The following is a 24,115-nucleotide window of genomic DNA, read 5'->3' on the forward strand; positions in this document are numbered from 1 at the left end:
AAATATTTGATACAAAAATTAAACCAATTTTGCTATATGGGGCAGAAGTTTGGGGGTTTTCTCGGTTGGAAGCATTGGAAAAGGTTCACTTGTACGCGTGTAAAAAAGTCTTAGGAGTTAAATTAAATACCCCAAATGTGATGATCTATGGTGAATGCGGTCGCTTCCCACTTTATCTAGAAGCACAGATAAAAGTTATCAAATACTGGGTAAAGCTCTTGAGTATGCCTGCATCAAGATTTCCTAAGATATGTTATAACATGATGTATTTGTTTGACACCAACGGAAAATAAAATTGGGTGACGAATGTTAGAAATTTACTAAATCATTGTGGTTTTAGTGATGTAATTTTGTCACAAAAGATTACCTACCCAAAGTCATTTTATAATGCTTTATCGCAAAGATTAAAAGATATGTACATTCAGACCTGGAACTCATCTACAGTCGCCCAAATCCACTTTTTACAGTACTTTGAAATCTTTTTTCCATACAGAGCAATACCTACACGATATTAATCTTAGAAAATTCCACGTTTCATTATCCAGATTTAGATGCTCTTCACATGATCTTATGATCGGGAAGGGCAGATATTATAATATTCCAAGAGAAGACAGATTGTGCAAATTTTGTTCACTAAATGTAATTGAAGATGAATTCCACTTTTTGCTGGTATGTCCTAACTATGCTGATTTAAGGACAAAATATCTACCACAATATTACTATTCACACACTACCATGTTTAAATTTAATTTGATAATGAACTCTAATAATACAACTTATATTCGTAAACTTGGTATGTATATCCACCATGCTTTTGAACAAAGAAAATAACGTTGCAAACATTTTGATTGTATGCCATTATTGTTTTTATATTTTGTACTATAGGCCTGTGGCCTCTTCAGTAATGGAATAAAGAGATTTGATTTGAATAACGAAGTTGTTCATCCATAGAACTTATCCTTACTTATTTGCATTCAAGGTAAACACTTGACGTCTATGTTCCACGGCTGTTCCTCTCAGTAATTGATACTAAATTACTTTGGAAACAAATGGATTATTAATCGTGTGAATGTCCGTTAGAGGGTTCCGCCCCATTTATCCGACACACCTGGCTTGTTAGTATCCACAGTTGAGATCAACGATTAGTTTGTCTAGATACTATCTGAATAGCGGCAGGAAATTACCCTAATTAAAGACAACCATTGTTTTGATGTGAAATTAAATATACCACAGCAACAGATCTGTACAATGTACAAAGTATACCAGGGAGATGATATTTGCAGGTCAAGTGACAAACCTTCCCTGAACGATGGACCACGAACCAGAGTAATGTGTTTGTTGTATGGTTAACGATGCTGGAAACTATTGGACGTTTTAATTATGTGACTGAGTTAATTGGGCAAAATACATAGATGAAGAAATAATGTTTAGAGAGGATTACACACGGATTCATAAAATCCCCGAATTAAATACAGTGGTAATAATGATACATAGATTCCTGCGTGAAGAAAACAGTTTACTTTGTATTAATTTGGCAATGACAGAGTTCAGTCTGTATTATATGTTTCTGATAGAATTGATATGATGGCTTTATCTTATCGTCACACTGAAACTTATTGTTTGCAGCAGGATGCGGCCATCTGTATACTGTTTCATCAACTGCAAGTTGTCCTCAGTAGTATTGTGAAAACAGGCTACACACATATACAATCATTACATATTTACCTTCCATAAACAATGTGTTTGACTGTAATGTCTCAACCCAGGGTATGGCCATGGTAGTCTCTGGTGCAAGACCTTTGTTTGCACTCTCTGTTCCACCTTCAGTCAGGATTTTCCAACGAGCCTCTGAGAACAATAGGAGGTACACAAGAAGTAAGACGCATTTACTGTTCGCCATGGTGGACTTGTTGTAAGTGATTGCTGATTTGAGAAACTCTTTAGTGAAAGAAACTCCTTTTTCTCGAATGACACGCGCCGTGCATAGGGTGGTAGAACTTGTCCAATGACAAAGAAGCAAACAAATGAATTTCTTAACGAGCGTTCGAAGACACATTTCCCGAGCACATGGATATGCAACAAGGTAAAATCAATTGACTCACCATGTGATATGTTTGATGGAACTATACTGGCTACACAGTGTGCAGAACCATCGGGTTTTCAGGTGAAAATGCTAACCTTTTGAAGAAATATAAAAACTTCAGCGCAATATATATTGTATTGTACCTGTAACATCTGGAGCCCAGATTTCAATAGATAGAAGTTGACTTTGAAAAAAATATATGTGATTATGTGATTCATTCGTCATTCAAAAGTACATGTATATTCATTTACAGTTTTTTTGTATTTGATTCAGATACCAAGTTAGAGCATCATTAGGCGTATATTACACACATTATACTTGATATACATTTCACCGTGTCATTTTGGGATAGGATTTATGGCAAAACGAAATGGCTTTCGCAATAAAGTATTCATGATATGGTGTGAGAAATGGGTAGTTTATACAGGCCCTCTAACTGAAGACATCTCAGGTCCATCCCAAATACAATAACGCGTAACTATGAACGCTGAACTCTACATGTAGGACATGGAAGTAATTAGTAACAAGGAAGTAATTATGTTTCATGATTGATGGACATACGGGTATTGAAGCATCGATCTGTTGAAGTGAAATGTAATTCCGACAACAAATGCATCAGCCATACAGATAACTTGCGGCCTACAGTTTTATAAATAGTTTTTTTACTTTATGTGGCGTGACTATGGTTGAATGTCACGATCAAAGTATTCCTGCAATGACGACCATTGCATATTGAGCTGCTAACCTGATGATTGACCCATATACTAGGTGGTGGAAGTAGACTTGCCTACAACTGACCTTGAAATACGTGTATCATTTGGAAGAGTGTGATTATTGTATATGTACAGTGACACCTTGGTGGGTGTATGCTGAGATCAGACACTTGGACACATGATTTATGCTGAGATCTGACACTTGGACACATGATTTATGCTGAGATCTGACACTTGGACACATGATTTATGCTGACATCTGACACTGGATTTATGCTGAGATCTGACACTTGGACACAGACTTTATGCTGAGATCTGACACTTGGACACATGATTTATGCTGAGATCTGACACTTGGACACAGGGTTTATGCTGAGATCTGACACTTGGACACAGACTTTATGCTGAGATCTGAAACTTGGACACATGATTTATGCTGAGATCTGACACTTGGACACAGGCTTTATGCTGAGATCTGACACTTGGACACATGATTTATGCTGAGATCTGACACTTGGACACAGGCTTTATGCTGAGATCTGACACTTGGACACAGACTTTATGCTGAGATCTGACACTTGGACACAGACTTTATGCTGAGATCTGACACTTGGACACAGTCTTCATGCTGAGATCTGACACTTGGACACATGATTTATGCTGAGACCTGACACTTGCACACATGATTTATGCTGAGATCTGACACTTGGACACATGATTTATGCTGAGATCTGACACTTGGACACATGATTTATGCTGAGACCTGACACTTGGACACAGTCTTCATGCTGAGATCTGACACTTGAACACAGGCTGTATGCTGAGATCTGACACTTTGACACAGACTTTATGCTGAGATTTGACACTTTGACACATGCTCTATGCTGAGATCTGACACTTGGTCACATAATTTATGTTGAGATCTAACACTTGGACACAGACTTTATGCTGAAATTTGACTTAAAATGTTCTGATCGTGTGATTTCTTGAAAACGTCACAGTTTGTTTCAATGTATACAGCAGGTTATACCTGACCAGAATCCATTAATTAATTGTTAATTGTTTCGTTAAAATGGTATTTTACCAAAATGTCGAATTCCCAAACGACTCAGGGACATGTTGTTGTATCTGAGTATCATCTACTTTGAAACATAAATTGCAAATGACAGCAGATCGTCGACCGGAAGCTGCATGACAGAACTTTGTAAGATGCCCTTGAGAACAACAAAATACCCCCCTCTCCCTATCTCATCTCAATCTTTTGGCCCACTTCACTATACCACAGTCAACGGGATTACTCAAATCAACTAGTTATCCTGGATTTTAAATAGCTTTTCGTTAACCTTACCATTTGGGCGGTGTAACATTACTTGTCATCGTGTAATGAGAAAACGTTGTGTTGGGCATTCCCATGTCACAAATGGTATTTGTTTCTAACTAGTCTATTAATCACGGATTTTTTTCAAATCTATATAGGAAGTATAGAATTCGATAACAAAGAGTGTCTTTGATGTTTAATTTATTAAACATTGACAAGCATACACTATATATGTCTTACACACACAGTTTAACATTGGCATCGGGGATGACAACAAATCCTAAGGATAAGGCAGGTATCGTCAAGTAGGACGTCAGATTCAGTGGGGTGAAGGCGGGGAAGGTGTTGTTAATCAGATGAAGCGGACTACCGTTCAGCTCCACTACTCTGAAATGCGGAAACGAAAACACTTGATAACGTCATAACTGTATAACTCAGATTGCGTATATTGCACAGACATGTATTCCACTTGTAAATGGCTATCCGAGAGTTGAAATGAACCAGGAGGGTGTTGTAAGAGGTGACAATGGATCGGGCGATCATGCTTGGTGGCTTGGTTGGTGGTGTGTCAACGTAACCCGACGTCCTGGGCCGTTGTTCATAATATCAATCACTGGATTGTCTGGTTCAGGCCCGATTTAAAAACAAGCCCTCGTCATATAGCTGGACTGTTGCCGACAGAGGCGCCACACAACAGTCTGTTTACATCTTTCTACAAAATAATGTATTCTTTGAACAAACATCTCAATAATTAATGCTTGTATATTATTCATGAATATTAATGTGGGGGTCAAGCTTGTACCCATGCTTCAGAAGGTGGCCTTACGTTGACGTGATGTTGTTTCCCTGAGGTGTTAACCAGAACACGTCCAGGTGTCTGTCCCCGAACTGGAGCAGACTGAAAGTGATGTTGTTCTGGTTGATGTTGATGGCGTACAGGACAACGCTTCCGCTTCCATAGTCTCTACACAAACAGTGTACCATCAACACACAACAATGTATACTGCAATATATATTTATATTCAAAGGTAAAATATCTCGAACTTCAAGTAGGTATGTACTTTGTTGTTTTGGGATAGGGTAATGTATGGCTAGCTCCTACATGTGTTCAACAAAGGACAATATTCTTTGAATACATAATGCCATCGCGAAAGTGCTGAAATTTAACACTTGCTATATTGGGTTTAAATTTCTCAGTAAAGTACAGATTTTAAAACTTTCGTTGGGTTGAGTGCCATCCGGGATTGGAACAGACGCTCTCAGAGCCAGGCACCTAATCGCCAGCACACAAAGTCAGCCATCTAACCCACTCAGCCATCGCGGCTTCCACAAAAAGGTCGAGCAACTGGTACTCCAGACCACGGACTCTGTGTGCCCCTCTGACAAGTGTAAATACGCAAGCTGTGAATACGCAATGTCATTTAGAAAGTGGTCAAATGTAAGATAAGTTGTATTTGGCATTACACTTCTCAGAGAGGTACACACGTATGGGATTAAATCCATCAAAAGTATTAGAATCTGTACTTTACTGAGAAAGTGTAATGCCAAATATAACATATGTGATAATATTCTTGAAACGATGTGTCGACATATATTACCTGGACTGTTTGGCGCAGTGTGCATACACCCGGACAGAGTTATCTGCCGATGTTGTCAGGTTGAACACCCGTGGGCCCACAAGCTTTTTGTACAGAAGTGTAACCCAGTAGTCCTGAAATACAAAACACGTATCAATTTCAAACTAGACTACATTTAGACGTTCATAAGTTGTAACTAATTGGCAGTTTCAGTGGCGGACACACAAAGGTCCCATACATATGCCCAGTCAGCCATGTTCTAACACGAGAGGAGCAAAACGAGCTCTGAGCGCTTGTTTTTGTCAGGCTTACCGAGTGCACCCGACCTGTACGTAAGTGTACATTGACCTCAAGGCGGGATACTTTTGTCAACAGTTGTCATCTAAGTCGCCTTAGTGGACAGAGATATGGCAGACACTGCTGTAAGGAATGATGGTCAAACCTCTTTTCTCTTGTGGGTGGTTGAGAGTGAAATGTTATCAGTCAAATTTATGTCAATACTAACCTGCATCTTTTTCCGCAAATGTGACTTTGCCTTTGTGCAAGAGGTGATTGTCGGCCCCAATGCCTATCTGTCTGTATATCTATATATCTACCTATGTATATAAACTAGTGCTCAAAAGAAAGTATACAGTGTGTTTGACAAAATATGAAAAGAAAGGACAAGCATATAGTTAAATGAACATCTGCGCCAGTATGGCCATAACAATCAGGAACGACAACAACACGGCTTCTTGGTAAACGGTGGTTTTACTGGACACCGGATGTAGGCTTAACAGAGAGGCGAGCAATGCTATACGATGTACAACTAATTACAGTCATACTGGCGTGACCTCTTCTTTGTTTTCCCTTAACTTTTACCTTTATGGAAAGTAGAAATATGGAACACTCAATTAAGTACCCAAAGAAATTATGTTGCAAAATTAACTGTACCAGCAAATTAAACACATTACATGGGGGAACTTCACAGTACAATTAAAAGTTCACGTAAAAGTCAGCAAATCTTACTGGTAGGCGCCTCCCTCGTAGGCGCAGGGTTATCTGGGATCATCAGTGGTTACTCTCGCGAGTGGGAGAGTCATCGTTGGTTATCTGGGGTACAGACAGCTGGTCAGGGTCTCAGGCAGGGTTATCTGGGGTACAGACAGCTGGTCAGGGGTCTCAGGCAGGGTTATCTGGGGTACAGACAGCTGGTCAGGGGTCTCAGGCAGGGTTATCTGGGGTACAGACAGCTGGTCAGGGGTCTCAGGCAGGGTTATCTGGGGTACAGACAGCTGGTCAGGGGTCTCAGGCAGGGTTATCTGGGGTACAGACAGCTGGTCAGGGGTCTCAGGCAGGGTTATCTGGGGTACAGACAGCTGGTCAGGGGTCTCAGGCAGGGTTATCTGGGGTACAGACAGCTGGTCAGGGGTCTCAGGCAGGGTTATCTGGGGTACAGACAGCTGGTCAGGGGTCAGGCAGGGTCTCAGGGTCAGGGTTATCTGGGGTACAGACAGCTGGTCAGGGGTCTCAGGCAGGGTTATCTGGGGTACAGACAATTGGTCAGGGTCAGGGTTATCTGGGGTACAGACAGGGTCTCAGTCAGGGGGGGTACAGACAGTTGGTCAGGGGTATCAGGCAGGGCTATCTGGGGTACAGACAGCTGGTCAGGGGTCTCAGGCAGGGTTATCTGGGGTACAGACAGCTGGTCAGGGGTCTCAGGCAGGGGTTTCTCAGGAGATTGGTGTTGAGGCATATCTGGATTTTGATGTGCTGTTTCTGGTGAATGAATCTCACTTGGGACTTCGGGTAGAACTGGTGTAGGGCCATCATCAGAGTCATTATCAGTGCAGTTATGGGGGTAAGTTGGCAATTTCAGACCTTGATCGTCAACTTTGTAGCAATCGGACAGCTTCACCCGATACGATGTACTTCTGAGCTGGTTGCCTGTGAATTTTCTTATGTTGCACCATGGATCATCAATCGTAACAACTAGGTAGCGTTTCCTGGCGTTGAGAGAAAGAGATACATAAGATCACCAATACATATGTTGGTTGGGGAGTAGACCTATCCTCCTGGGAACTTGGAGTGTTCGTTATGCGGGTGGTTGCGAAGACGCTGTTGATGCTGCTTTGTCACAAGATCTCTGTCAGACACTGGTAACTGCACATTGGAGAATTGATCCCTTTGTGTCAACATTTCTCTTGAGGACATCCCTCTGCATCTTATGCGGGTGTTGAGTCTAGCGACAGCTAACGAGAGTGTCAGGGGGTGCACGTACCACCTAAGGGTCCTGGCGCAAGAGTTCCTGTTCAAGCTCCTGTATGGCCCACTCTGCCACAGGGTTCTTGTTAACGTTCTTGAATCTTCCAACCTCTACAGCTAATCTGTGGCGCCGTAAGAGATAATCTTTAGCTAGAGCAGTGAAACCTGGAGCTGGATCAACACGTACCACAGAGGGAGGACCATCCAGAGGTCTTAGTTCGAGGCACATTTTGAGCAGAGCATCCCGCAAAGTAAGGTGTCTTTCGTCTTCCACAATGCATGCAGTTGTGTAGGAGGTTACACACTCGCGTACCACAAGTATGAGTTGGCGTTCCCGCTTCATGACATAAGCGGCGAAGAGCACCCCAATGGCTTCTGGGGGCGCGCTGCTTGACTGGACGTGAAGGTAGTGTGGAACCTTCGCAAGTGACGAACAGGGATGGCAAATACGAGTCACATGGTCGATACCTTTGTCCATGTCTAGTGCGTAGAAGTAACGATGCATTACTTGTTTTAGTTGATGGATGGTCAAGCTGGATGTGGATGGCCGTGAGGAGACCTTCAAATACTGTTCGTGTCACTATGATGCAATCTCTGGTAAGTGAAAGAGGTTCGGAACGACAAACAACAAGAAGACCATCTTTGGATATTGTAGCTACGTTGAGATAGCGTTTCACATCCTTCACGGTAGTCTGTTTCTTCGATGGCCGTGTGCCTTGTGTGAGGTGGGCATGTGTACGCCACAAATCAGGACATTCTGCCTATAGCGCCAACCATGCGGCACGACTGGTGTACGGTAGTTTGGCATCGCCTTTCATGATGTCCTCGACACATAAACGTGAAACAACAGAGTCTTCGGTTCTCTGAACAAAGGAGCAAACCTGGCACGTTGGGTGGAGGCATTCTTTGGCATTGCGGCTTGCGAAGTCTGACGGGATGTTTGCAGAGCCTGATAAGTGGCTCACCGAAGCTTGGTAGCTACTGACACCAGAGACGAAGGTAGATACCCTGGGGCTGGCGGAAAACTCTCCGCGACAAAGCTTCTCAACTGCCTGGACACAAGGCTTACTGTCTGTCAGCAAGCAGGCTCTGTGTTGGGACTGTATGATATAAGGAGAAAAATGTTTAACAGCCACGCCAATGGACAGGGCTTCACTCTCACATGGTAACCACGTGATCTGGCGACCTCTGAGTTTGGCGCTGAAAAAGCCAGCCAGCTGTGGCTTCTGGTTGCGAGTGACATATAAGGTTGCTTCGATACCATGTCGTTTCACTGCTCAATCTGTGACAATCCACAGTTGAACCTCTGGTCTCGGTAGAGTAATGGTCCTAGCATTGGTTAGGGCCTTCTGAGCCTGATGGAATGTTGATATGAGGAGGTCAGTCCACTGTATGGTGTCTTGTGATGAGAGGCCGGCCTGAACATTATCTAGTGGGGCAATGAGTGAAGCACAGTGTGGAACTACCCTTGCAAGGTTTTTGTACGCCCCGATAAAGGAACGTAATCCGCTCACCTTGGTTGGACGAGCACAGGAGGAGAGGGTGGCTATTCGGTGTGGACTGGCTTTGATGGTGCCCTCTTGCCATATCCATCCTAAGATGGTCACTGTCGTTGGTCCAATGAGAGTCTTATGTGCTGCGAGGCACAGATTGTTATGTTGGAGGGCATCTAATACCCGTCGCCAATTGTGAAGTAGGTCCTCAAGGTTATCTGCATCGCAGTACAAGTCGTCGGCGAGTTTTGCAACTACACCCTCCGCTAACAGATCGCCCAGTACACGACACGTGAGTTCTTCTAGGGCAGTCTCAGAGCCGGGCATACCCATCGCGCACCTAGCATAAGTTCTGACTCCTTTGAAGGGAGTGGAGACTCCACAGTACTTGAGAGACTCCCGTACCAAAGGGATCTGGTGAAAGGCTAACGTCAGATCTGTGGTAATTATGTACTTCCACGAAGCAATCAATCGCAATGAGAGAAGGTTGCGGTTTACTGTAGCGACCGACATCAGCAAATGCAGTCACAAGGCGAAAACCTCCGTTAGATTTCTAGTCGAGCAAGGAAGGGTTGACGTATTCCACCGTGATGCCTATATCTTCTGGCTTCACAAAGACTCCCAGGTTCTCTAGACTGTCGAATTTCTCTTGGAGTTCTACTAGCTTGTCTCTGGAATACTGAGGACACCAACCCTTGTGCTGAGGGGGTTGGACGGGACCCATATTGACAACAGCTTTGAAAGGGCCTGACGCACCGTTGTAGCCCTTGATAGTGGGATCAAACACATCGTCATAATCCAGCAAAAGCGATCTAAACTGCTCTCTGATTTCCGGAGGAAATGTCAGGATCCAGCTGTACAGCGGTAGAGAAGATGGCTGAGGGGTTACTTACAGTCATTTGAACTGCGGAGACGGCGGTGATTTCTTTGACATTAAACTTGAATCCAGGGGGCTGGTTACCGAGGTGGTGAGAACATGGCAAAAGTGCTCATGTCGTTTGATGATCATGGGATTGTCTGTCATGTTTGGTATTTGTACCTTTCCTGCCACACTTGTCACCATGTCAAAGCTAGGCCACTGAAGATCACTTGAGGAGTTCTTGCCGAGATCTCTTCGGGGTTCGATGGCAAAGGTAGAGTCGACTTGACTCATTTCCTCTGGGAGGCCAACTTCGATGAACTCTCCTGGCCAAAGTGTTGTAATTTCGCTGGGGAAACGAAGGATATGTGTTCTTCTCATGCTGTGTTGGGAAGGCGAGTCTTTTGATGAGCTGTACAAGTAAGTAGTACCGTCAACCAGTATGACCTGATGTTTGGCTGGACGAACAGTTATGTCGTTCAACTCCATGAACGGGATTCCTGCGAGAATATCAACGTCCAGATCCTCCACTATTAAACCTTCAAACTGGAACTCTCTACCATCTCGAACAACTGAGAAGCGTGTTTCGCCAGAGACTTTATGGGGGGAGATGCCATCTGCCAACTCCAAGGTATGTCGCAGTTGACAGACGAATCATATTACCTGTGGCACCACAATCGATAGTTATGTTGGCAACCTGGTGACCATAGAAAGCAGTCATTGATGGCGAATGTCCGACCTGTATCCGCATTACGGCAGCCTGGGGTGCGGGTCCGATAGCACACTGCAACTCCATGTCTTCAAGTTCTTCAGAGATGTCACAGTCTGGAGTATCAAGGATGTCAGCAATTCTCCGGGCTTTCGCCATATACCGTTTGTCATGGTCCGGCAGAAATGAGCATTGACTCAGGAAGTGTTCTGTGTTGATTCTCCCTGCTGTGTTTGCAAAAAGGACAAACTTTGAGAGGAGGGGATGATCTGGGCTTGAATAGAGATAGTTGTTGGTGAGTCGACCTTGAGTAGAACCGGGAGGCCGCGGACCTCATAACCTTGACATCCTCTGTGGAGTGAAGCTCATCTAACAGGGATGTTAATGCTTGTGAAATCTCCGGTTTCAAGGAGGCTAGCGTTCTGGACCGAAGATCCATCCCGTACCTCTGTTTGACCAGACGTGGCAAGTCCTTGTGGATGAGTTGAAGCCAGGTAAGTACAATGAAGTTTTCCAGGGATGGAGAAATTTTCCTCGTCTTCTTCAATGACGACATTGTCAGACGACGAATGACGTTAGACGTGATCCGTTGCCAATTCTGTAGGAGACATTGTTCCAGTTGTTGAGCGGTGACAAGTGGCGTTTGTAGTCTTCTGATTGGTCGATAGAGGTAGTCCATAAGTGTTCTATCGGATTCATGTAGGGAGAACATTCACGCTATCGTTATCGTGTTGGTAGACAATGCCACGTGATTGTTGCTGGATATATTTGCACAGCTGGTTGCAAAACTTCATCCCTGTATCTTCGAAGATTCAGGTTGCCATGAATAATCACAAGTCTCGTTTTAAGATCGCCACAGATCACCCCCACACCATCTCGTTCCAAACGTTCGGACTAATGGTTCGGCGCTAAACGTTCACCTACTCGTCTGTACGAGCCCGGCCGTTATTACTGTGCAGGCAAAGCCTACACTCGTCGGTGAACATCCCACGTCGCCAATCACGCATCTACCAACGTCAAACTCATCTGTCCCATGTCAATCGACGACATCGGTTTTGAAGAGTCTGATGCACTCCGCGGTAGGGTCGACATGCTCGAATACCATGTTCTCTTAGTCGTCGGTACACTGTATGTCGATTGATACGGCGTCGTAGTACCGTCGCTGCCGTTGACGTCGCCGTTACAAAAACAGATGAATTGTCCGAATGTGGCGATCATCACCACTCCTAGGCCTGTCTGACGTGTTGCCTGTTTGTCTTTGTCGGTACATCAGTCTGATGACAGTTGCTCGGGTGCAGCCGAAGCTTCTGGCGATGATGGAGTACATTCCGACAGCTCTTTCCTTTTGATTTGCCTCAAACGTGGCATAGTTTTTGTGTTCTTTTTACTACTGTGTTGCTAACGTGTCGCGTAGACTGTTTCATACCGCCAGTATGCGCGTGCATTTCGTGTTACATAAGAAAAAGTCGTTTTGGATTAATTGAGACGTTTTGGCGATTAGTTAACTTGTTTTTGCCTTTTGTTCCCAGAAAGGATGCGTCTGTGCGTGTGTGACATGGCTTAGTATGGTTTTATTAAATAGTTTTATTTTTGTGATTTTTATGTAATAGTAAGAGGTGTATAGTTTCTTTTGAGCACTAGTTTATATGATCGAAAGCTGTTACCAGCAGATATATGATCGGTTGTCTGTGTACAATTGTGCAAGACCAAACTGCTTTACGGTATCATTTGCAAGACTAATGCTATGTTATTAACATCTGTTTTTTGTTTTCTCATTACAGTTGATGAAAATATAGACTGTGTAATTAATAATCAATCACATGAGTGTCTTTACATTTTTAGTTCGTAGGACAGTTTCCATCTACAGATGATGGCTGATACAAATCAATTTCGATGAAACACGACAAACCGATTTCTGTAGAAATGCGAGCTGCTCATATTCCTAAGCAAAAACATTAAGTAGGTTTAAGGGACACTGTGTTGTCGCTCTGGTATCATTGATATCAATTAGTAAACTTCGACGTGATATATTCAAGACAAAAATAACAAAGAACATTATCGCACTCATAGCGTCATGAACTGCCTCTGGTAATGCGCAGTTGTAACATCATGTGAACAACCAAACTGGCTTCTCAGTCCCTACCCACTGCAGTCTATATTGATTCCCATCATGAAACTTACCGGGTTAGGGTCAAATGTGTTTGGCTGTATCAGGCTGTTATAACTTCCATAGAGATCTTGGCGTATAACAGTCTTTATGCCATACTTCGCAGCCACCCCCAACTTATCTAGCCACCTGCAATTTGAAAAAGAAATGTCCGCTCAATTGTCATTAACTTTAACGTTTGGGTATTGACAGGTTGGCAAGGTTTTCCTTACCATTCAAACATGCTGATCTTAATTCAAGACAGATGTATGAAAGTTATGCTTCTGTTGCATTCATAATACGCTGAATGTTTTAAATAATTAGGCACCAAGGTAGAATAGTGACTTTTAATTGGAAATGCATGCAAGAGGCCAGTAAGAAATCGTTTTACAATCATCACACTTAGTGACGCAGTTCCTGAGATTCAGGATGGTTTCCTGCTCTACTCAGTAGGGCTGAAGTCACAAGTGCATGGGAACCGTTCCGTCATGCGTATGCCATGCTACCGATCAAACTGACCTAATTTGGAATTGGGGCGGTAGGGAAGCCTTGGTCGTAGTCTGACTCACAGTCCCCCAACCCAGTATTTCCCGTTATGCCTAGCCCTCCCTGCAATGCTCAAGCCCTAAATGAAGCAAGTCTAGACTTCCCCAGGTTCAGGCCTGGATCGCCCAACTCACTGGGGATCCTTTTCAATTTAAATGGGTTATTTGTTACTATCAAAATTATATATATTCAGGAACTAAGCGTTAGTCTAACTTGATTGTTAAAGCGTTCGCTCGTCACGCCGAAGACCCGGGTTCGATTCCCCACATGGGCACTATGTGTGAAGCCCGCCGTGATATTACTGGAATATATATTGCAAAACCATACTCACTCACTCACTCACTCACTCACCCACTCACCCACTCACCCACCCAACCACTAATTCACTCACTCACTCCATTGGGTTTGGTTATGAATAGCTGCGTCTGAACCTTTCACAAATGACTGGATGAATACGAACATGAGAGATGCCACGTAGGTGTTGGAAATTCCCGGTGCCCCATCCCCGCTGGTCGTGGACGTCTCCCCCCAGCCACACAGGCTTTGTCTTCACGTGGAACGTGGCCATGTCCATCGCGTCCACCACCTTCTTGATACAGTCGTCAAAGAAGCGGGGCTGTGTGAACAGGTCCAGGTCAGCGATCTCAGGGGAGAAGTAATAGCTGCAGAACACACAGTATATCAGTTCTCAGCTACCTCGGGGGGAAGTAATACCTGCAGAACACCCCAGTATATCAGTTGTCAGCTACCTCGGGGAGAAGTAATACCTGCAGAACACCCCAGTATATCAGTTCTTATCCACCCGGGGAGGAGTAATGCCTGCAGAACACACCAGTATATCAGTTCTCATCCACCCGGGGAAGAAGTAATACCTGCAGAACACCCAAGTATATCAGTTCTCATCCACCCGGTGGGAAAGTAATACGTGCAGAACACCCTAGTATATCAGTTCTCATCCACCCAGGGAAGAAGTAACACCTGCAAAAGACCCCAGTATATCAGTTCTCATCCACCCGGTGGGGAAGTAATACCTGCAGAACACCCTAGTATATCAGTTGTCATCCACCCGGGGGAGAAGTAATACCTGCAGAACACCCCAGTATATCAGTTCTCATACACCCGGTGGGGAAGTAATACCTGCAGAACACACCAGTATATCAGTTCTCATCCACCCGGGGAAGAAGTAATACCTGCAAAACACCCCAGTATATCAGTTCTCATCCACCCGGTGGGGAAGTAATACCTGCAAAACACCCTAGTATATCAGTTCTCATCCACCCGGTGGGGAAGTAATACCTGCAGAACACCACAGTATATCAGTTCTCATCCACCCGGGGAAGAAGCAATACGTGCAGAACACACCAGTATATCAGTTCTCATCCACCCGGTGGGGAAGTAATACGTGCAGAACACCCCAGTATATCAGTTCTCATCCACCCGGTGGGGAAGTAATACCTGCAGAACACACCAGTATATCAGTTCTCATCCACCCGGGGAAGAAGTAATACCTGCAAAACACCCCAGTATATCAGTTCTCATCCACCCGGTGGGGAAGTAATACCTGCAGAACACACCGGTATATCAGTTCTCATCCACCCGGGGGAGAAGTAATACCTGCAGAACATCACAGTATATCAGTTCTCATCCACCCGGTGGGGAAGTAATACCTGCAGAACACACCAGTATATCAGTTCTCATCCACCCGGGGAAGAAGTAATACCTGCAAAACACCCCAGTATATCAGTTCTCATCCACCCGGTGGGGAAGTAATACCTGCAGAACACACCGGTATATCAGTTCTCATCCACCCGGGGGAGAAGTAATACCTGCAGAACATCACCAGTTCTCATCCACCCGGTGGGAAGTAATACCTGCAGAACACACCAGTATATCAGTTCTCATCCACCCGGGGAAGAAGTAATACCTGCAAAACACCCCAGTATATCAGTTCTCATCCACCCGGTGGGGAAGTAATACCTGCAGAACACACCGGTATATCAGTTCTCATCCACCCGGGGGAGAAGTAATACCTGCAAAACACCCTAGTATATCAGTTCTCATCCACCCGGGGGAGAAGTAATACCTGCAGAACTCACCTGGGCCCTTATTCTCGAAACGTTCGTAGCCCTAAGAATTCGTAACTTTGATCGTAGCCAATGTGTAAAGAATGGACTTAAGAAGTTCGTAGGGCTACGAACGTTTCGAGAATAGGGGCCCAGTATATCAGTTCTCATACATCTCGGGGAGAAGTAATACGTGCAGAACACCTCAGTGTACCAGTTCCCCACCATTTTTGATAACGGTGCATTGCATGAATACGCAAAGAATCCTTTTAAATCTTTCGCTTAATTAAAAATCATCTGATGATTCGCATTGACCTACCTGAAACCTGTGCGTGGTATGGAACTATATTTCACCCTCTCAAGAAATACCAAATTCATGTTAAATATGCAATCAAAATTAACGCTGACAATGGTAAAGTAGCCTTAGACAGTGGACCATTCCACTTACTGATGGAACGAAACCGCATCCACAGCCACGCCCCCATCAGTATCCAAATATCTGAAAGGAAACATCAGATACATTAAGAGGAAATCTTACTTGCTTGGAAGTTTGTCATATGAGTTCTAGGGACATGTAAGACACATGCTCGGGCAATGGTCATCTATGAGTCATAAAACACGATTTACATCACACGTGAAAGACGATATATACTAACGGGAAATGTAACTCAAATACAGTTCAATAAAAAAGAATGATTCTGAAATAAAAATTGCATCTTAAAGTCATGATGCACAATTTGGATGTCTGTGTGCTTGTTGGGGACATGCTGAGTGGCTGTTGGGGACGTGATACTCATGCACATGGAAGCACCGCAACCAGCCAGTTATGCTATCTTGAACCGATATTCGGAACAACATTGTTTTCAATCATGTGAATGCACAGCCTCTTCTTCGAGAAAAACCTTGTTATTTGAGTTCTTAAACCATCGCCCTTTAAAGGCCTGTCGCTCTGTTTCGTGTTACTCTATAAGTTCTATTACAAATATGCGAAGATTAGAGTTGATTGTTTAAATATTGTTCATTCGTTGATAGGTAATATTCACTTGATGACCTACATCTAACATATTTGTACTACCTACTCATCGAGGTATATGAAGGGTTTGGCTGTGTCGGGGCCTATGAAGAGGGTGTTGTTGTAGTAGGACATATTTCTCAAGAGATTCCTGAAGGTGAGTGCATCAGCTCCAATCTGGTCCGGATCGACATACACTTCATATCTCCCCAGAAACTCGTCGGGCTCTGAAATAATGATATAAAATAGAAGCCATTTCACACCCTAAATAGCGTTATTTGTGGAACGTCAACTGCCAGGACACGGTGAGGACCACTGTAAAGTCTCCACAGCATGAGAAGATGAAACGGACATCAATGTTAACTATAAAACGTCAGTGTCAAAGAATACCCTGTCTTGACTATTCTCAGAAATAAACTCCGTTTGGTGTAAAGGTAAACACAGCTGTGAGAATTTTATGAATGGATCACTGAAACTCGGCGATGACACCAGGTGGTTACAAATATTGTCTGAAAATGTAAGCATCTTTTTGCCTGATGGCGCACATGTATCCGGCCATGCAACGGCGGGCTGGAAAAAAAACAGGCAATCATGTAATCGATGAACCGGAATATTCAGTTAGAGAATTTGGAATAACAACCTCTGTGTAGAAGTAGAGAGATATAGAGAACACCAGCACTCAAATGAGTTCGCTACAATCGAGAAGTTTCCTGATCCACCTTATTCCTCTGATTTGTCTCTGCCCAACGTCCATCTGATTCCAACAACACTACAGTAACAGCAGAGACACATACATACCGTTTCCAAGTTCCACACCTGCCAGGTTGTACCCCTTTTGTTGTGTATATCTGAGAAATTCAAGAGCATTGGTCGGATCCCAGTTGGAGCCATTCCTCTTCAGTGCGTTCAGCCCAAATATCAAGCTCATGCCAGCACTTTGGGAAAATTCGTTCAAATTATCCCAGTCCCTTGCTGCAATGCAACCGTAAATCTGAATGACAGTTGTCGGAAGATATATGTAAACTCTCTCCTTCTTGCATTAAATTTTACAAGAACGTAAACATGAACGATCAGATTTGCACGCTGATTTACTTATGGAACAGAATCCCCACATGTGCACAATATGTGACGCCCATTTCTGGTGTCCCCTACGTGATGTTGCTCGAATATTGCTATATGCCGCGTAAAACTCAACTCACTCACTCACTTATGCAGCAATATCCTTTACCTGTCATGGTAAAGTTTGCAGGTGGGTCGAGAAGTCCCCTGTTGGCCACGTGTGATCTCACCATAGACGGGCTGCTGCTGAAGGTTACAGCGTCCCCAGCATATCCTCCAACACGAAGGTAGCAGGGGGACAATCCCCTCGCCAGGGTCAGGACCTTAACATTGCTTCATAAAGTAAAAGGAAATTAAATATGATGATTTTGAACTTTCAACCTCAGAAAAAAGTATTTTATATATATAGGCAAATCTAATATTTCTGTGACGGACAAGAAAGCATGGTAATTCCTTGAATAACTTCATACATTGTCATACAGAAGATAATCCTGTAAGGTATATCAACAATGATACTGATGTCATGTATCGAGAATGCTTCAAGCAACAATGATCGAAACAAGACATTGACAGAATCTGTCAAGGTGCATAATTTCTCTAGTTACAAACGAGTTACCATGTGTCTTATTGTCGTATAATCCCAATATCCCATTCTACACTGAAGTTCCTATCTTGGAAGGAACACTAACGGACATATGTTGTCGTTGTTTATGTGTGTTTATGTATGTGGTTACACTGAAAGTTACCTAAAGTTCAGTCCATCCCAGTTACTCTGAAGCAGGGCTACATCCAGTGCGACTCCTACAAACACTGTCTGGTTGATCTCCTGAATCACCTTGTCTGTGATGAGATTCACGTCCACAACAGTGTTCGGTGTCACGGTGTACCAACACAGGACAAACACTACACAAAACACAGACATGTTGTCGGAGACAGACAAATGGTAAAGAAAAGACTTTATTCTTATCTGTCTGCTGAGTTGCCAGGTCACAATCTGTACTTCTTCACACACAGTAGATATGTCCAGAAGGAAAAGCTGCCAGTTTCTAACCTGGTAGAATAATTACATGCCCAGAAGTGGGACAAGACTGGAAGATGCAGCCCATGCCAAGAGAGTCTTTTGTGTCCTTTCAGTTATGCCTAACTGAATGCCTATTTTTTCAGAATAAATGTTAATCTTCTTAATGAAACGAACATGAAGGTTTAGTCTTTCTTTATTGAATTACAAGATGACGTAGCTGAATGAATTATACATCACTGCATTTATTTAAAACTGATTATGAGCACCACGTCACATGGCATGTGGGGGTCAAATGTCAAGGTCATGTGGAACTATTTGCATGCTGCAACTCCAGCCTGTGGGAATACCAGGAAGCCGAATGATCTTGGTGGCACCGTGACGTCTGAAGTCAGCTTACTGGGAGTCAAGGGAGGCAGGTCGTCGTTCATCAGGTTGATGGGCGCTCCATTAAGGTTCACGGTACTATTAATATCAGAATATTAGGTTACTCTCTAGTCAGTATTCAAGGTTGTTTCTTTACATCCATCCATTAAGTGTGCTGAAAGGTACCAAGTTACTTTACCAAGCTGAAAGGGAATATGGCTGTGGCTAGCTTTTAAAACAGAGCTCAGGGATACTTTTCACAGTTTTCTGTATATATCCTTACATTCATGTAGTGCCTCAGCTTAAACATGAGGTGATTAATGAGAAGACCTACGTGGCTGTGAGATTGTTGTTGGGTGGGGTCAGCCAGTACACATCTCGGGACTGGCCGGCAAACTGGGGTAACGTCAGGTTGACGTCAGACTCGTGCAGATTCATGGCGTACACGACAACACTGCCTGCACCATATTTGTACACGCTGATGGTAAGGTAAGATATGGTACCTTAGTGCTCGTTCTGTCATATATTTTACACCAACATGTTTTATATATAATGATAATATAACTTTAATGCGAGTATACAGTACATTAAATGTGAAATGTTTCTATGAAAGTTCGTTCCAACATCCATTTTCAATACGACTTTTTAAAAACACAATGAATTTCAACATCAGGATCCTCTGCCTGGTGCAGTGCCTTGAACCGTTCAGTCTGGTTTTGAAATGGAAGGAAATAGGAACGTTAATCAAGCATCACCTGATTCAAAATCTATAAACAAGTAGGCGGTGTTTAATTACTGTTCCTGTGTATATACACGCCTACAGGAAGATGTGCATCCTTACATGACTCGTTTTCCATCTGGGGAGTATTCGTTGTGAACTGAAATGCTACTACAGAGTGAAGCGCTCACCTTGTTCGCTTGGCACAGTGGGCATACACCCTGACAGACTTATCGGCCGTAGATGTCAGGTTGAACACGTGACTTCCAACCAGTCTTTTGTACAGCACAGTCAGCCAGTAGTCCTGGAAGAGACAATATCGTCCATTAGCAAACCTGGCAGCCATGGATATACAATGCACTGGTATCAGCCTTGATGAAGACAGGGATTCTAGCTTGGGAGATACGAGTAATTCACTACTTACAGGGTTGGGGAAGAAGGTGTTTTGTTGTATCAAACTGTAGTTTCCTCCATAGAAATCCTGGCGGAGAACAGCTTTCACTCCCATTTTGGCACTGAGACCCAGTTTGTCCATCCACCTGAAAGAAACAACGAGCACCTGAGCTAGTGTTGTATTGTTAGCCTTCGTTGGCACTATACAACTGAAACCTCTTCCATTTAGTAAAAGTGCTCTTGTCAGCGACTCCTGGCTGTCGTCTATCACTGTACGTGAATAACACGGTGTCTAGTTATGGTCAGACGTAGTATGTACGCACAGAAATCCTGCAACATATGTGTCAGATATCCCTGGAGTTCCTGTGTTGTAGGCCGACGACGTCTCGCCCAGCCACACTGGTTTCCCGGGAATGTCGGCTTTTCCCACAGCAAGAAAAGATTCGATCTTGGCCTTGAGGCTGTCCATTATGTTTGGGTCCAAGAACATACTCAGCACGGAATGTCTACCATCAAAGTAGTAACTGTTGTTGAGAAGAGAGAAACAAATAAATAAAATACAAATAAAAAATAATTGTAATTGGAGGAGCATCAATCGAAGGTTTTAGAATGATATATGAAAGTTGTACAGATAATGTTAATAATTCGAATTTGACATTTGACAACTTACTGGTGCACCGTAGCTGCGTTTATAACACTTCCACCATCTCCTTTCAAGAAACTGCAACAGTGGGAAACAGAACTAATCTACAACACATAAAACATAAACGATAAAACATTTTATTCACTTTAGAGATGTCTCCCGAACAGCATCCTGGGTATTACCAATAGACCAATCCATATTTACCATCACGATCAATCACTAAATAAAGGTGATAAAAAACGCTGCCTCATATCTACAACACACTGAACATACATCTTCGTTTGAAGAACACCATGTAGACAACACACACTTACTCGTCCACGTACTGCCCGACACCGGTAGTATCTGGGCCGATGATCAATGACTTCTCAAAAGGCAGCGACTTCAACACGTTCTGTAGAGTAACGAAGTCTTCGCCCAGCTGCTGCGGAGACACTTTCTTCGGGAAGATATCAGGCTCTGTGTACACACAACTCACACATCTATCACCGTACAGACAACTCACACATCTACCACCGTCAACGATATAGTACATGTTAACAAATGGAGAGTTTCCGGATTTTTTTTCAAAATGCGTAGCGTGGTAATGCTATCATACCATTCGTATCTTCGTGTGCAAATGCTTAAACTTAATGTTTCTACGTCATCTTCTTTGTCGACCTCGATGGGTTTATGTTGAAAAGCATAGCAACCAACTCAACCATCGTGGTACATTATGAAGAGTCTAGTAATGCGAAGGCCGTCTGACATGTAGAACAGTTCAGTGAGTAAATGAACGAACACCTACCGTTTCCAAGCTCAAATCCATACATAGGATATCCTTTTTTCACCGTGTACTGCAGCAACACAATAGCATTCGTGGGATCCCACTCAGCTCCACCTCGTTTCTTGGCGTTGATGCCAAAGATCATCTTCCATCCCACCTCCTTTACAAACATGTTGAAATTGTCCCAGTCTTCCGCTTTGGGAGGAAGTCAGAAATATTTACTGATGCAAACACAGAAATTTGTTCAGCTAAATACACGAACAGAGGCATGTATGAGAATATGGATGTCAGCGCTCCCATTACATACTGGACAATTCTTACACTAGAATTACCTGTCATTGTGAAGTTTGTTGTGAAGGGTGGGCGAACCAATTTGGAAATATCTTTCTTTTCGAGCCTGTTGGGGTCAAAGGTGAGGGAGTCGCATGCCGTACCCCCAATACGCAGAAATGACGGAGCCATTCCCTTGGCAAGATTCAGCATTCGTCCATTTCTGGAGTAAAGAACCTTACGTGTCGTGAGTAGGCTGGTGCCGGACAATCAATAGAGGTACATGCATTCAATGGACACAGTTAAAGCCAATGCTGTTTCCAATATCTGTAAGTTGATATGTTGTAGACAAATATATGACTAAATAGTTAAGAGATGAATACCATGTAAGTAGTGTAATGTAGGTAGAAGTGTTACTAACGTTTGAAATGTAGTTGAGGTTGATGTAATCTGCGCGAATTTCCGAACAAATTACTCCATCGCCCTTTAGTGTATCAGGACATCAAGTAAAAGGGTCATCTGTTTACTGCCAACACAAACTCTGGTATTATCATCTCCCGACGATATCTCCATCATGGCATCACGAAGTTCTGGATGTCCAAACTGAAGACCCTTGAAATGATCACAACTCAGTGTGACCACTAACCACCATAACAGCATGGTGAAGGCGCTGTGGCCAACTTGCAACCAAATTCCGGACGACTTATGGAATAAACTTCAATTCCCTCCCACTATGTTATTATTTTTTTTTTAATTATATAATCTATTTATATAGCGCCGAGTTCCAGCTAGGCTGCTCACGGGCGCTTTATTTTTCCCTTGATCATAGGATGTCAATCTCAACGGCACTTCGTATTATCAATCTCAACTCCCTGGGGACCATACAACTCTTGCAGCCACTAGGCGCACCGAGTTAATGTGGCTTTCTCATCCTTACGAGGTACCCATTCACAATTGGGTGGACTGGGACACATGGTCACAGTGCTTTGTCCAAGTTCACTGCACGTTGCTGTACCCGCAACAAGGTATTTTCACGTATTCATGTGGCCGCCATCTGGTCATATACCAACGGATTCGTGGGTTCTTTAAGTACACAGGGTTGTGTACTGTAGGCTAGGGGTTGTGACAACAATGAAAGAGTCTGCACACAAAGTTGACTTCAAGGTTTTTACACCCGGTCACAGGAGGGCTCGATCCCGGCACCTCAAGCTCGCAGGATTACAAGCCTGGCGCCGTAGACAGCTCACCCACCGCGCCCCCAATCATGACTGGAGCAGTCAGTACCTCCATGTGGAGCAATATCTCCATACAGAATATCGCAAAGATTGAGCGGTCGAAAAGATGAGTGGTCGGATATAAGAGTTTCCAATGGCACTGGTGTAAGTTACACAATCTGATACTTCCTGGAATCAATCCAAGTTTCAATCCAAATGTGGATGCATTTACACCTGCGGTCACCTCATCCGCTACTGTGCTCCAGCACTACGTCAAACCAGACCTCGGTCACAGTGACAATACTGAAAATCGACAAGAGAAGTGAAGAGGCTGTTACTGTAATTCTTGATATGTTCAAGTCTCTGTACTTCCTGTTCCACAATCAGTGAATACTGAAGTTTGAAATCCTATACATTTATGTCTCGAGAGATTACTTCAGATGTCTGCTTAAAAAGTCAATTTAAAAGCAAAATAGTGGGGAACAAGGAACTAACTTGACTGAAAATAACGAGGCGGGTGCCATTGCTCCTGGACATTCGTGGCATAGGTTTGTTTAGCCGTGTAGACTGCTATACGGACTGTATGTTAACTGTGAACTTTACCTGAAGTCAAATCCTTCCCAGTTATCCTGCATCAAGTAGCAGTCCAGCGTCACACCCATAAACACATCTTCATCAATGTCCTGGATCACCTTACTTACATCAACATTGATGGTAATTTTAGGTGTCTGAAGAGACACTAGCTGCACAAAATATATACAAAATACGGCAAAAGCTGGCAAAGCTGACATTTCAGACTTTGGTGGGCGAAGAAATCGCTGAAGTTAAACGTTATTGACCTCGGATCTTATCAAATGTAACACAAGGTCAAGGTTGAACACTTTTTATCAGTTCATGTGTGCCAA

The 24,115-nt window shown here is 43.5% G+C and overlaps 2 protein-coding genes across 2 annotated transcripts; both read right to left on the reverse strand.

The window, feature by feature from the left end:
* Window positions 1-4,300: 4,300 nt before the first annotated feature.
* LOC124279719 (heparanase-like) lies at window positions 4,301-18,783 on the reverse strand. The gene is made up of 10 exons (XM_046715579.1): window positions 18,569-18,783; window positions 17,992-18,155; window positions 17,562-17,735; window positions 16,831-16,990; window positions 16,200-16,250; window positions 14,149-14,350; window positions 13,178-13,292; window positions 5,713-5,825; window positions 4,941-5,078; window positions 4,301-4,501 (listed from the first exon to the last, which is right to left on the reverse strand). The coding sequence occupies exons 1-7, from the start codon at window positions 18,742-18,744 to the stop codon at window positions 13,281-13,283; spliced, it is 939 nt and encodes a 312-aa protein (XP_046571535.1). The 5' UTR covers window positions 18,745-18,783; the 3' UTR covers window positions 4,301-4,501; window positions 4,941-5,078; window positions 5,713-5,825; window positions 13,178-13,280.
* Window positions 18,784-19,024: 241 nt separating this feature from the next.
* On the reverse strand, window positions 19,025-24,039 carry LOC124279718 (hyaluronoglucuronidase-like). Its single transcript, XM_046715578.1, has 10 exons — window positions 23,814-24,039; window positions 22,059-22,219; window positions 21,748-21,921; window positions 21,275-21,419; window positions 20,988-21,038; window positions 20,641-20,841; window positions 20,349-20,463; window positions 20,116-20,228; window positions 19,541-19,684; window positions 19,025-19,305 (listed from the first exon to the last, which is right to left on the reverse strand). The coding sequence occupies exons 1-10, from the start codon at window positions 23,999-24,001 to the stop codon at window positions 19,155-19,157; spliced, it is 1,443 nt and encodes a 480-aa protein (XP_046571534.1). The 5' UTR covers window positions 24,002-24,039; the 3' UTR covers window positions 19,025-19,154.
* Window positions 24,040-24,115: the final 76 nt, after the last annotated feature.

The sequence above is a fragment of the Haliotis rubra genome, unplaced genomic scaffold (assembly GCF_003918875.1).
Source record: "Haliotis rubra isolate DU_JTF1 unplaced genomic scaffold, ASM391887v1 Scf255, whole genome shotgun sequence".
In the NCBI taxonomy this organism is placed as follows: Eukaryota; Metazoa; Mollusca; class Gastropoda; order Lepetellida; family Haliotidae; genus Haliotis; species Haliotis rubra.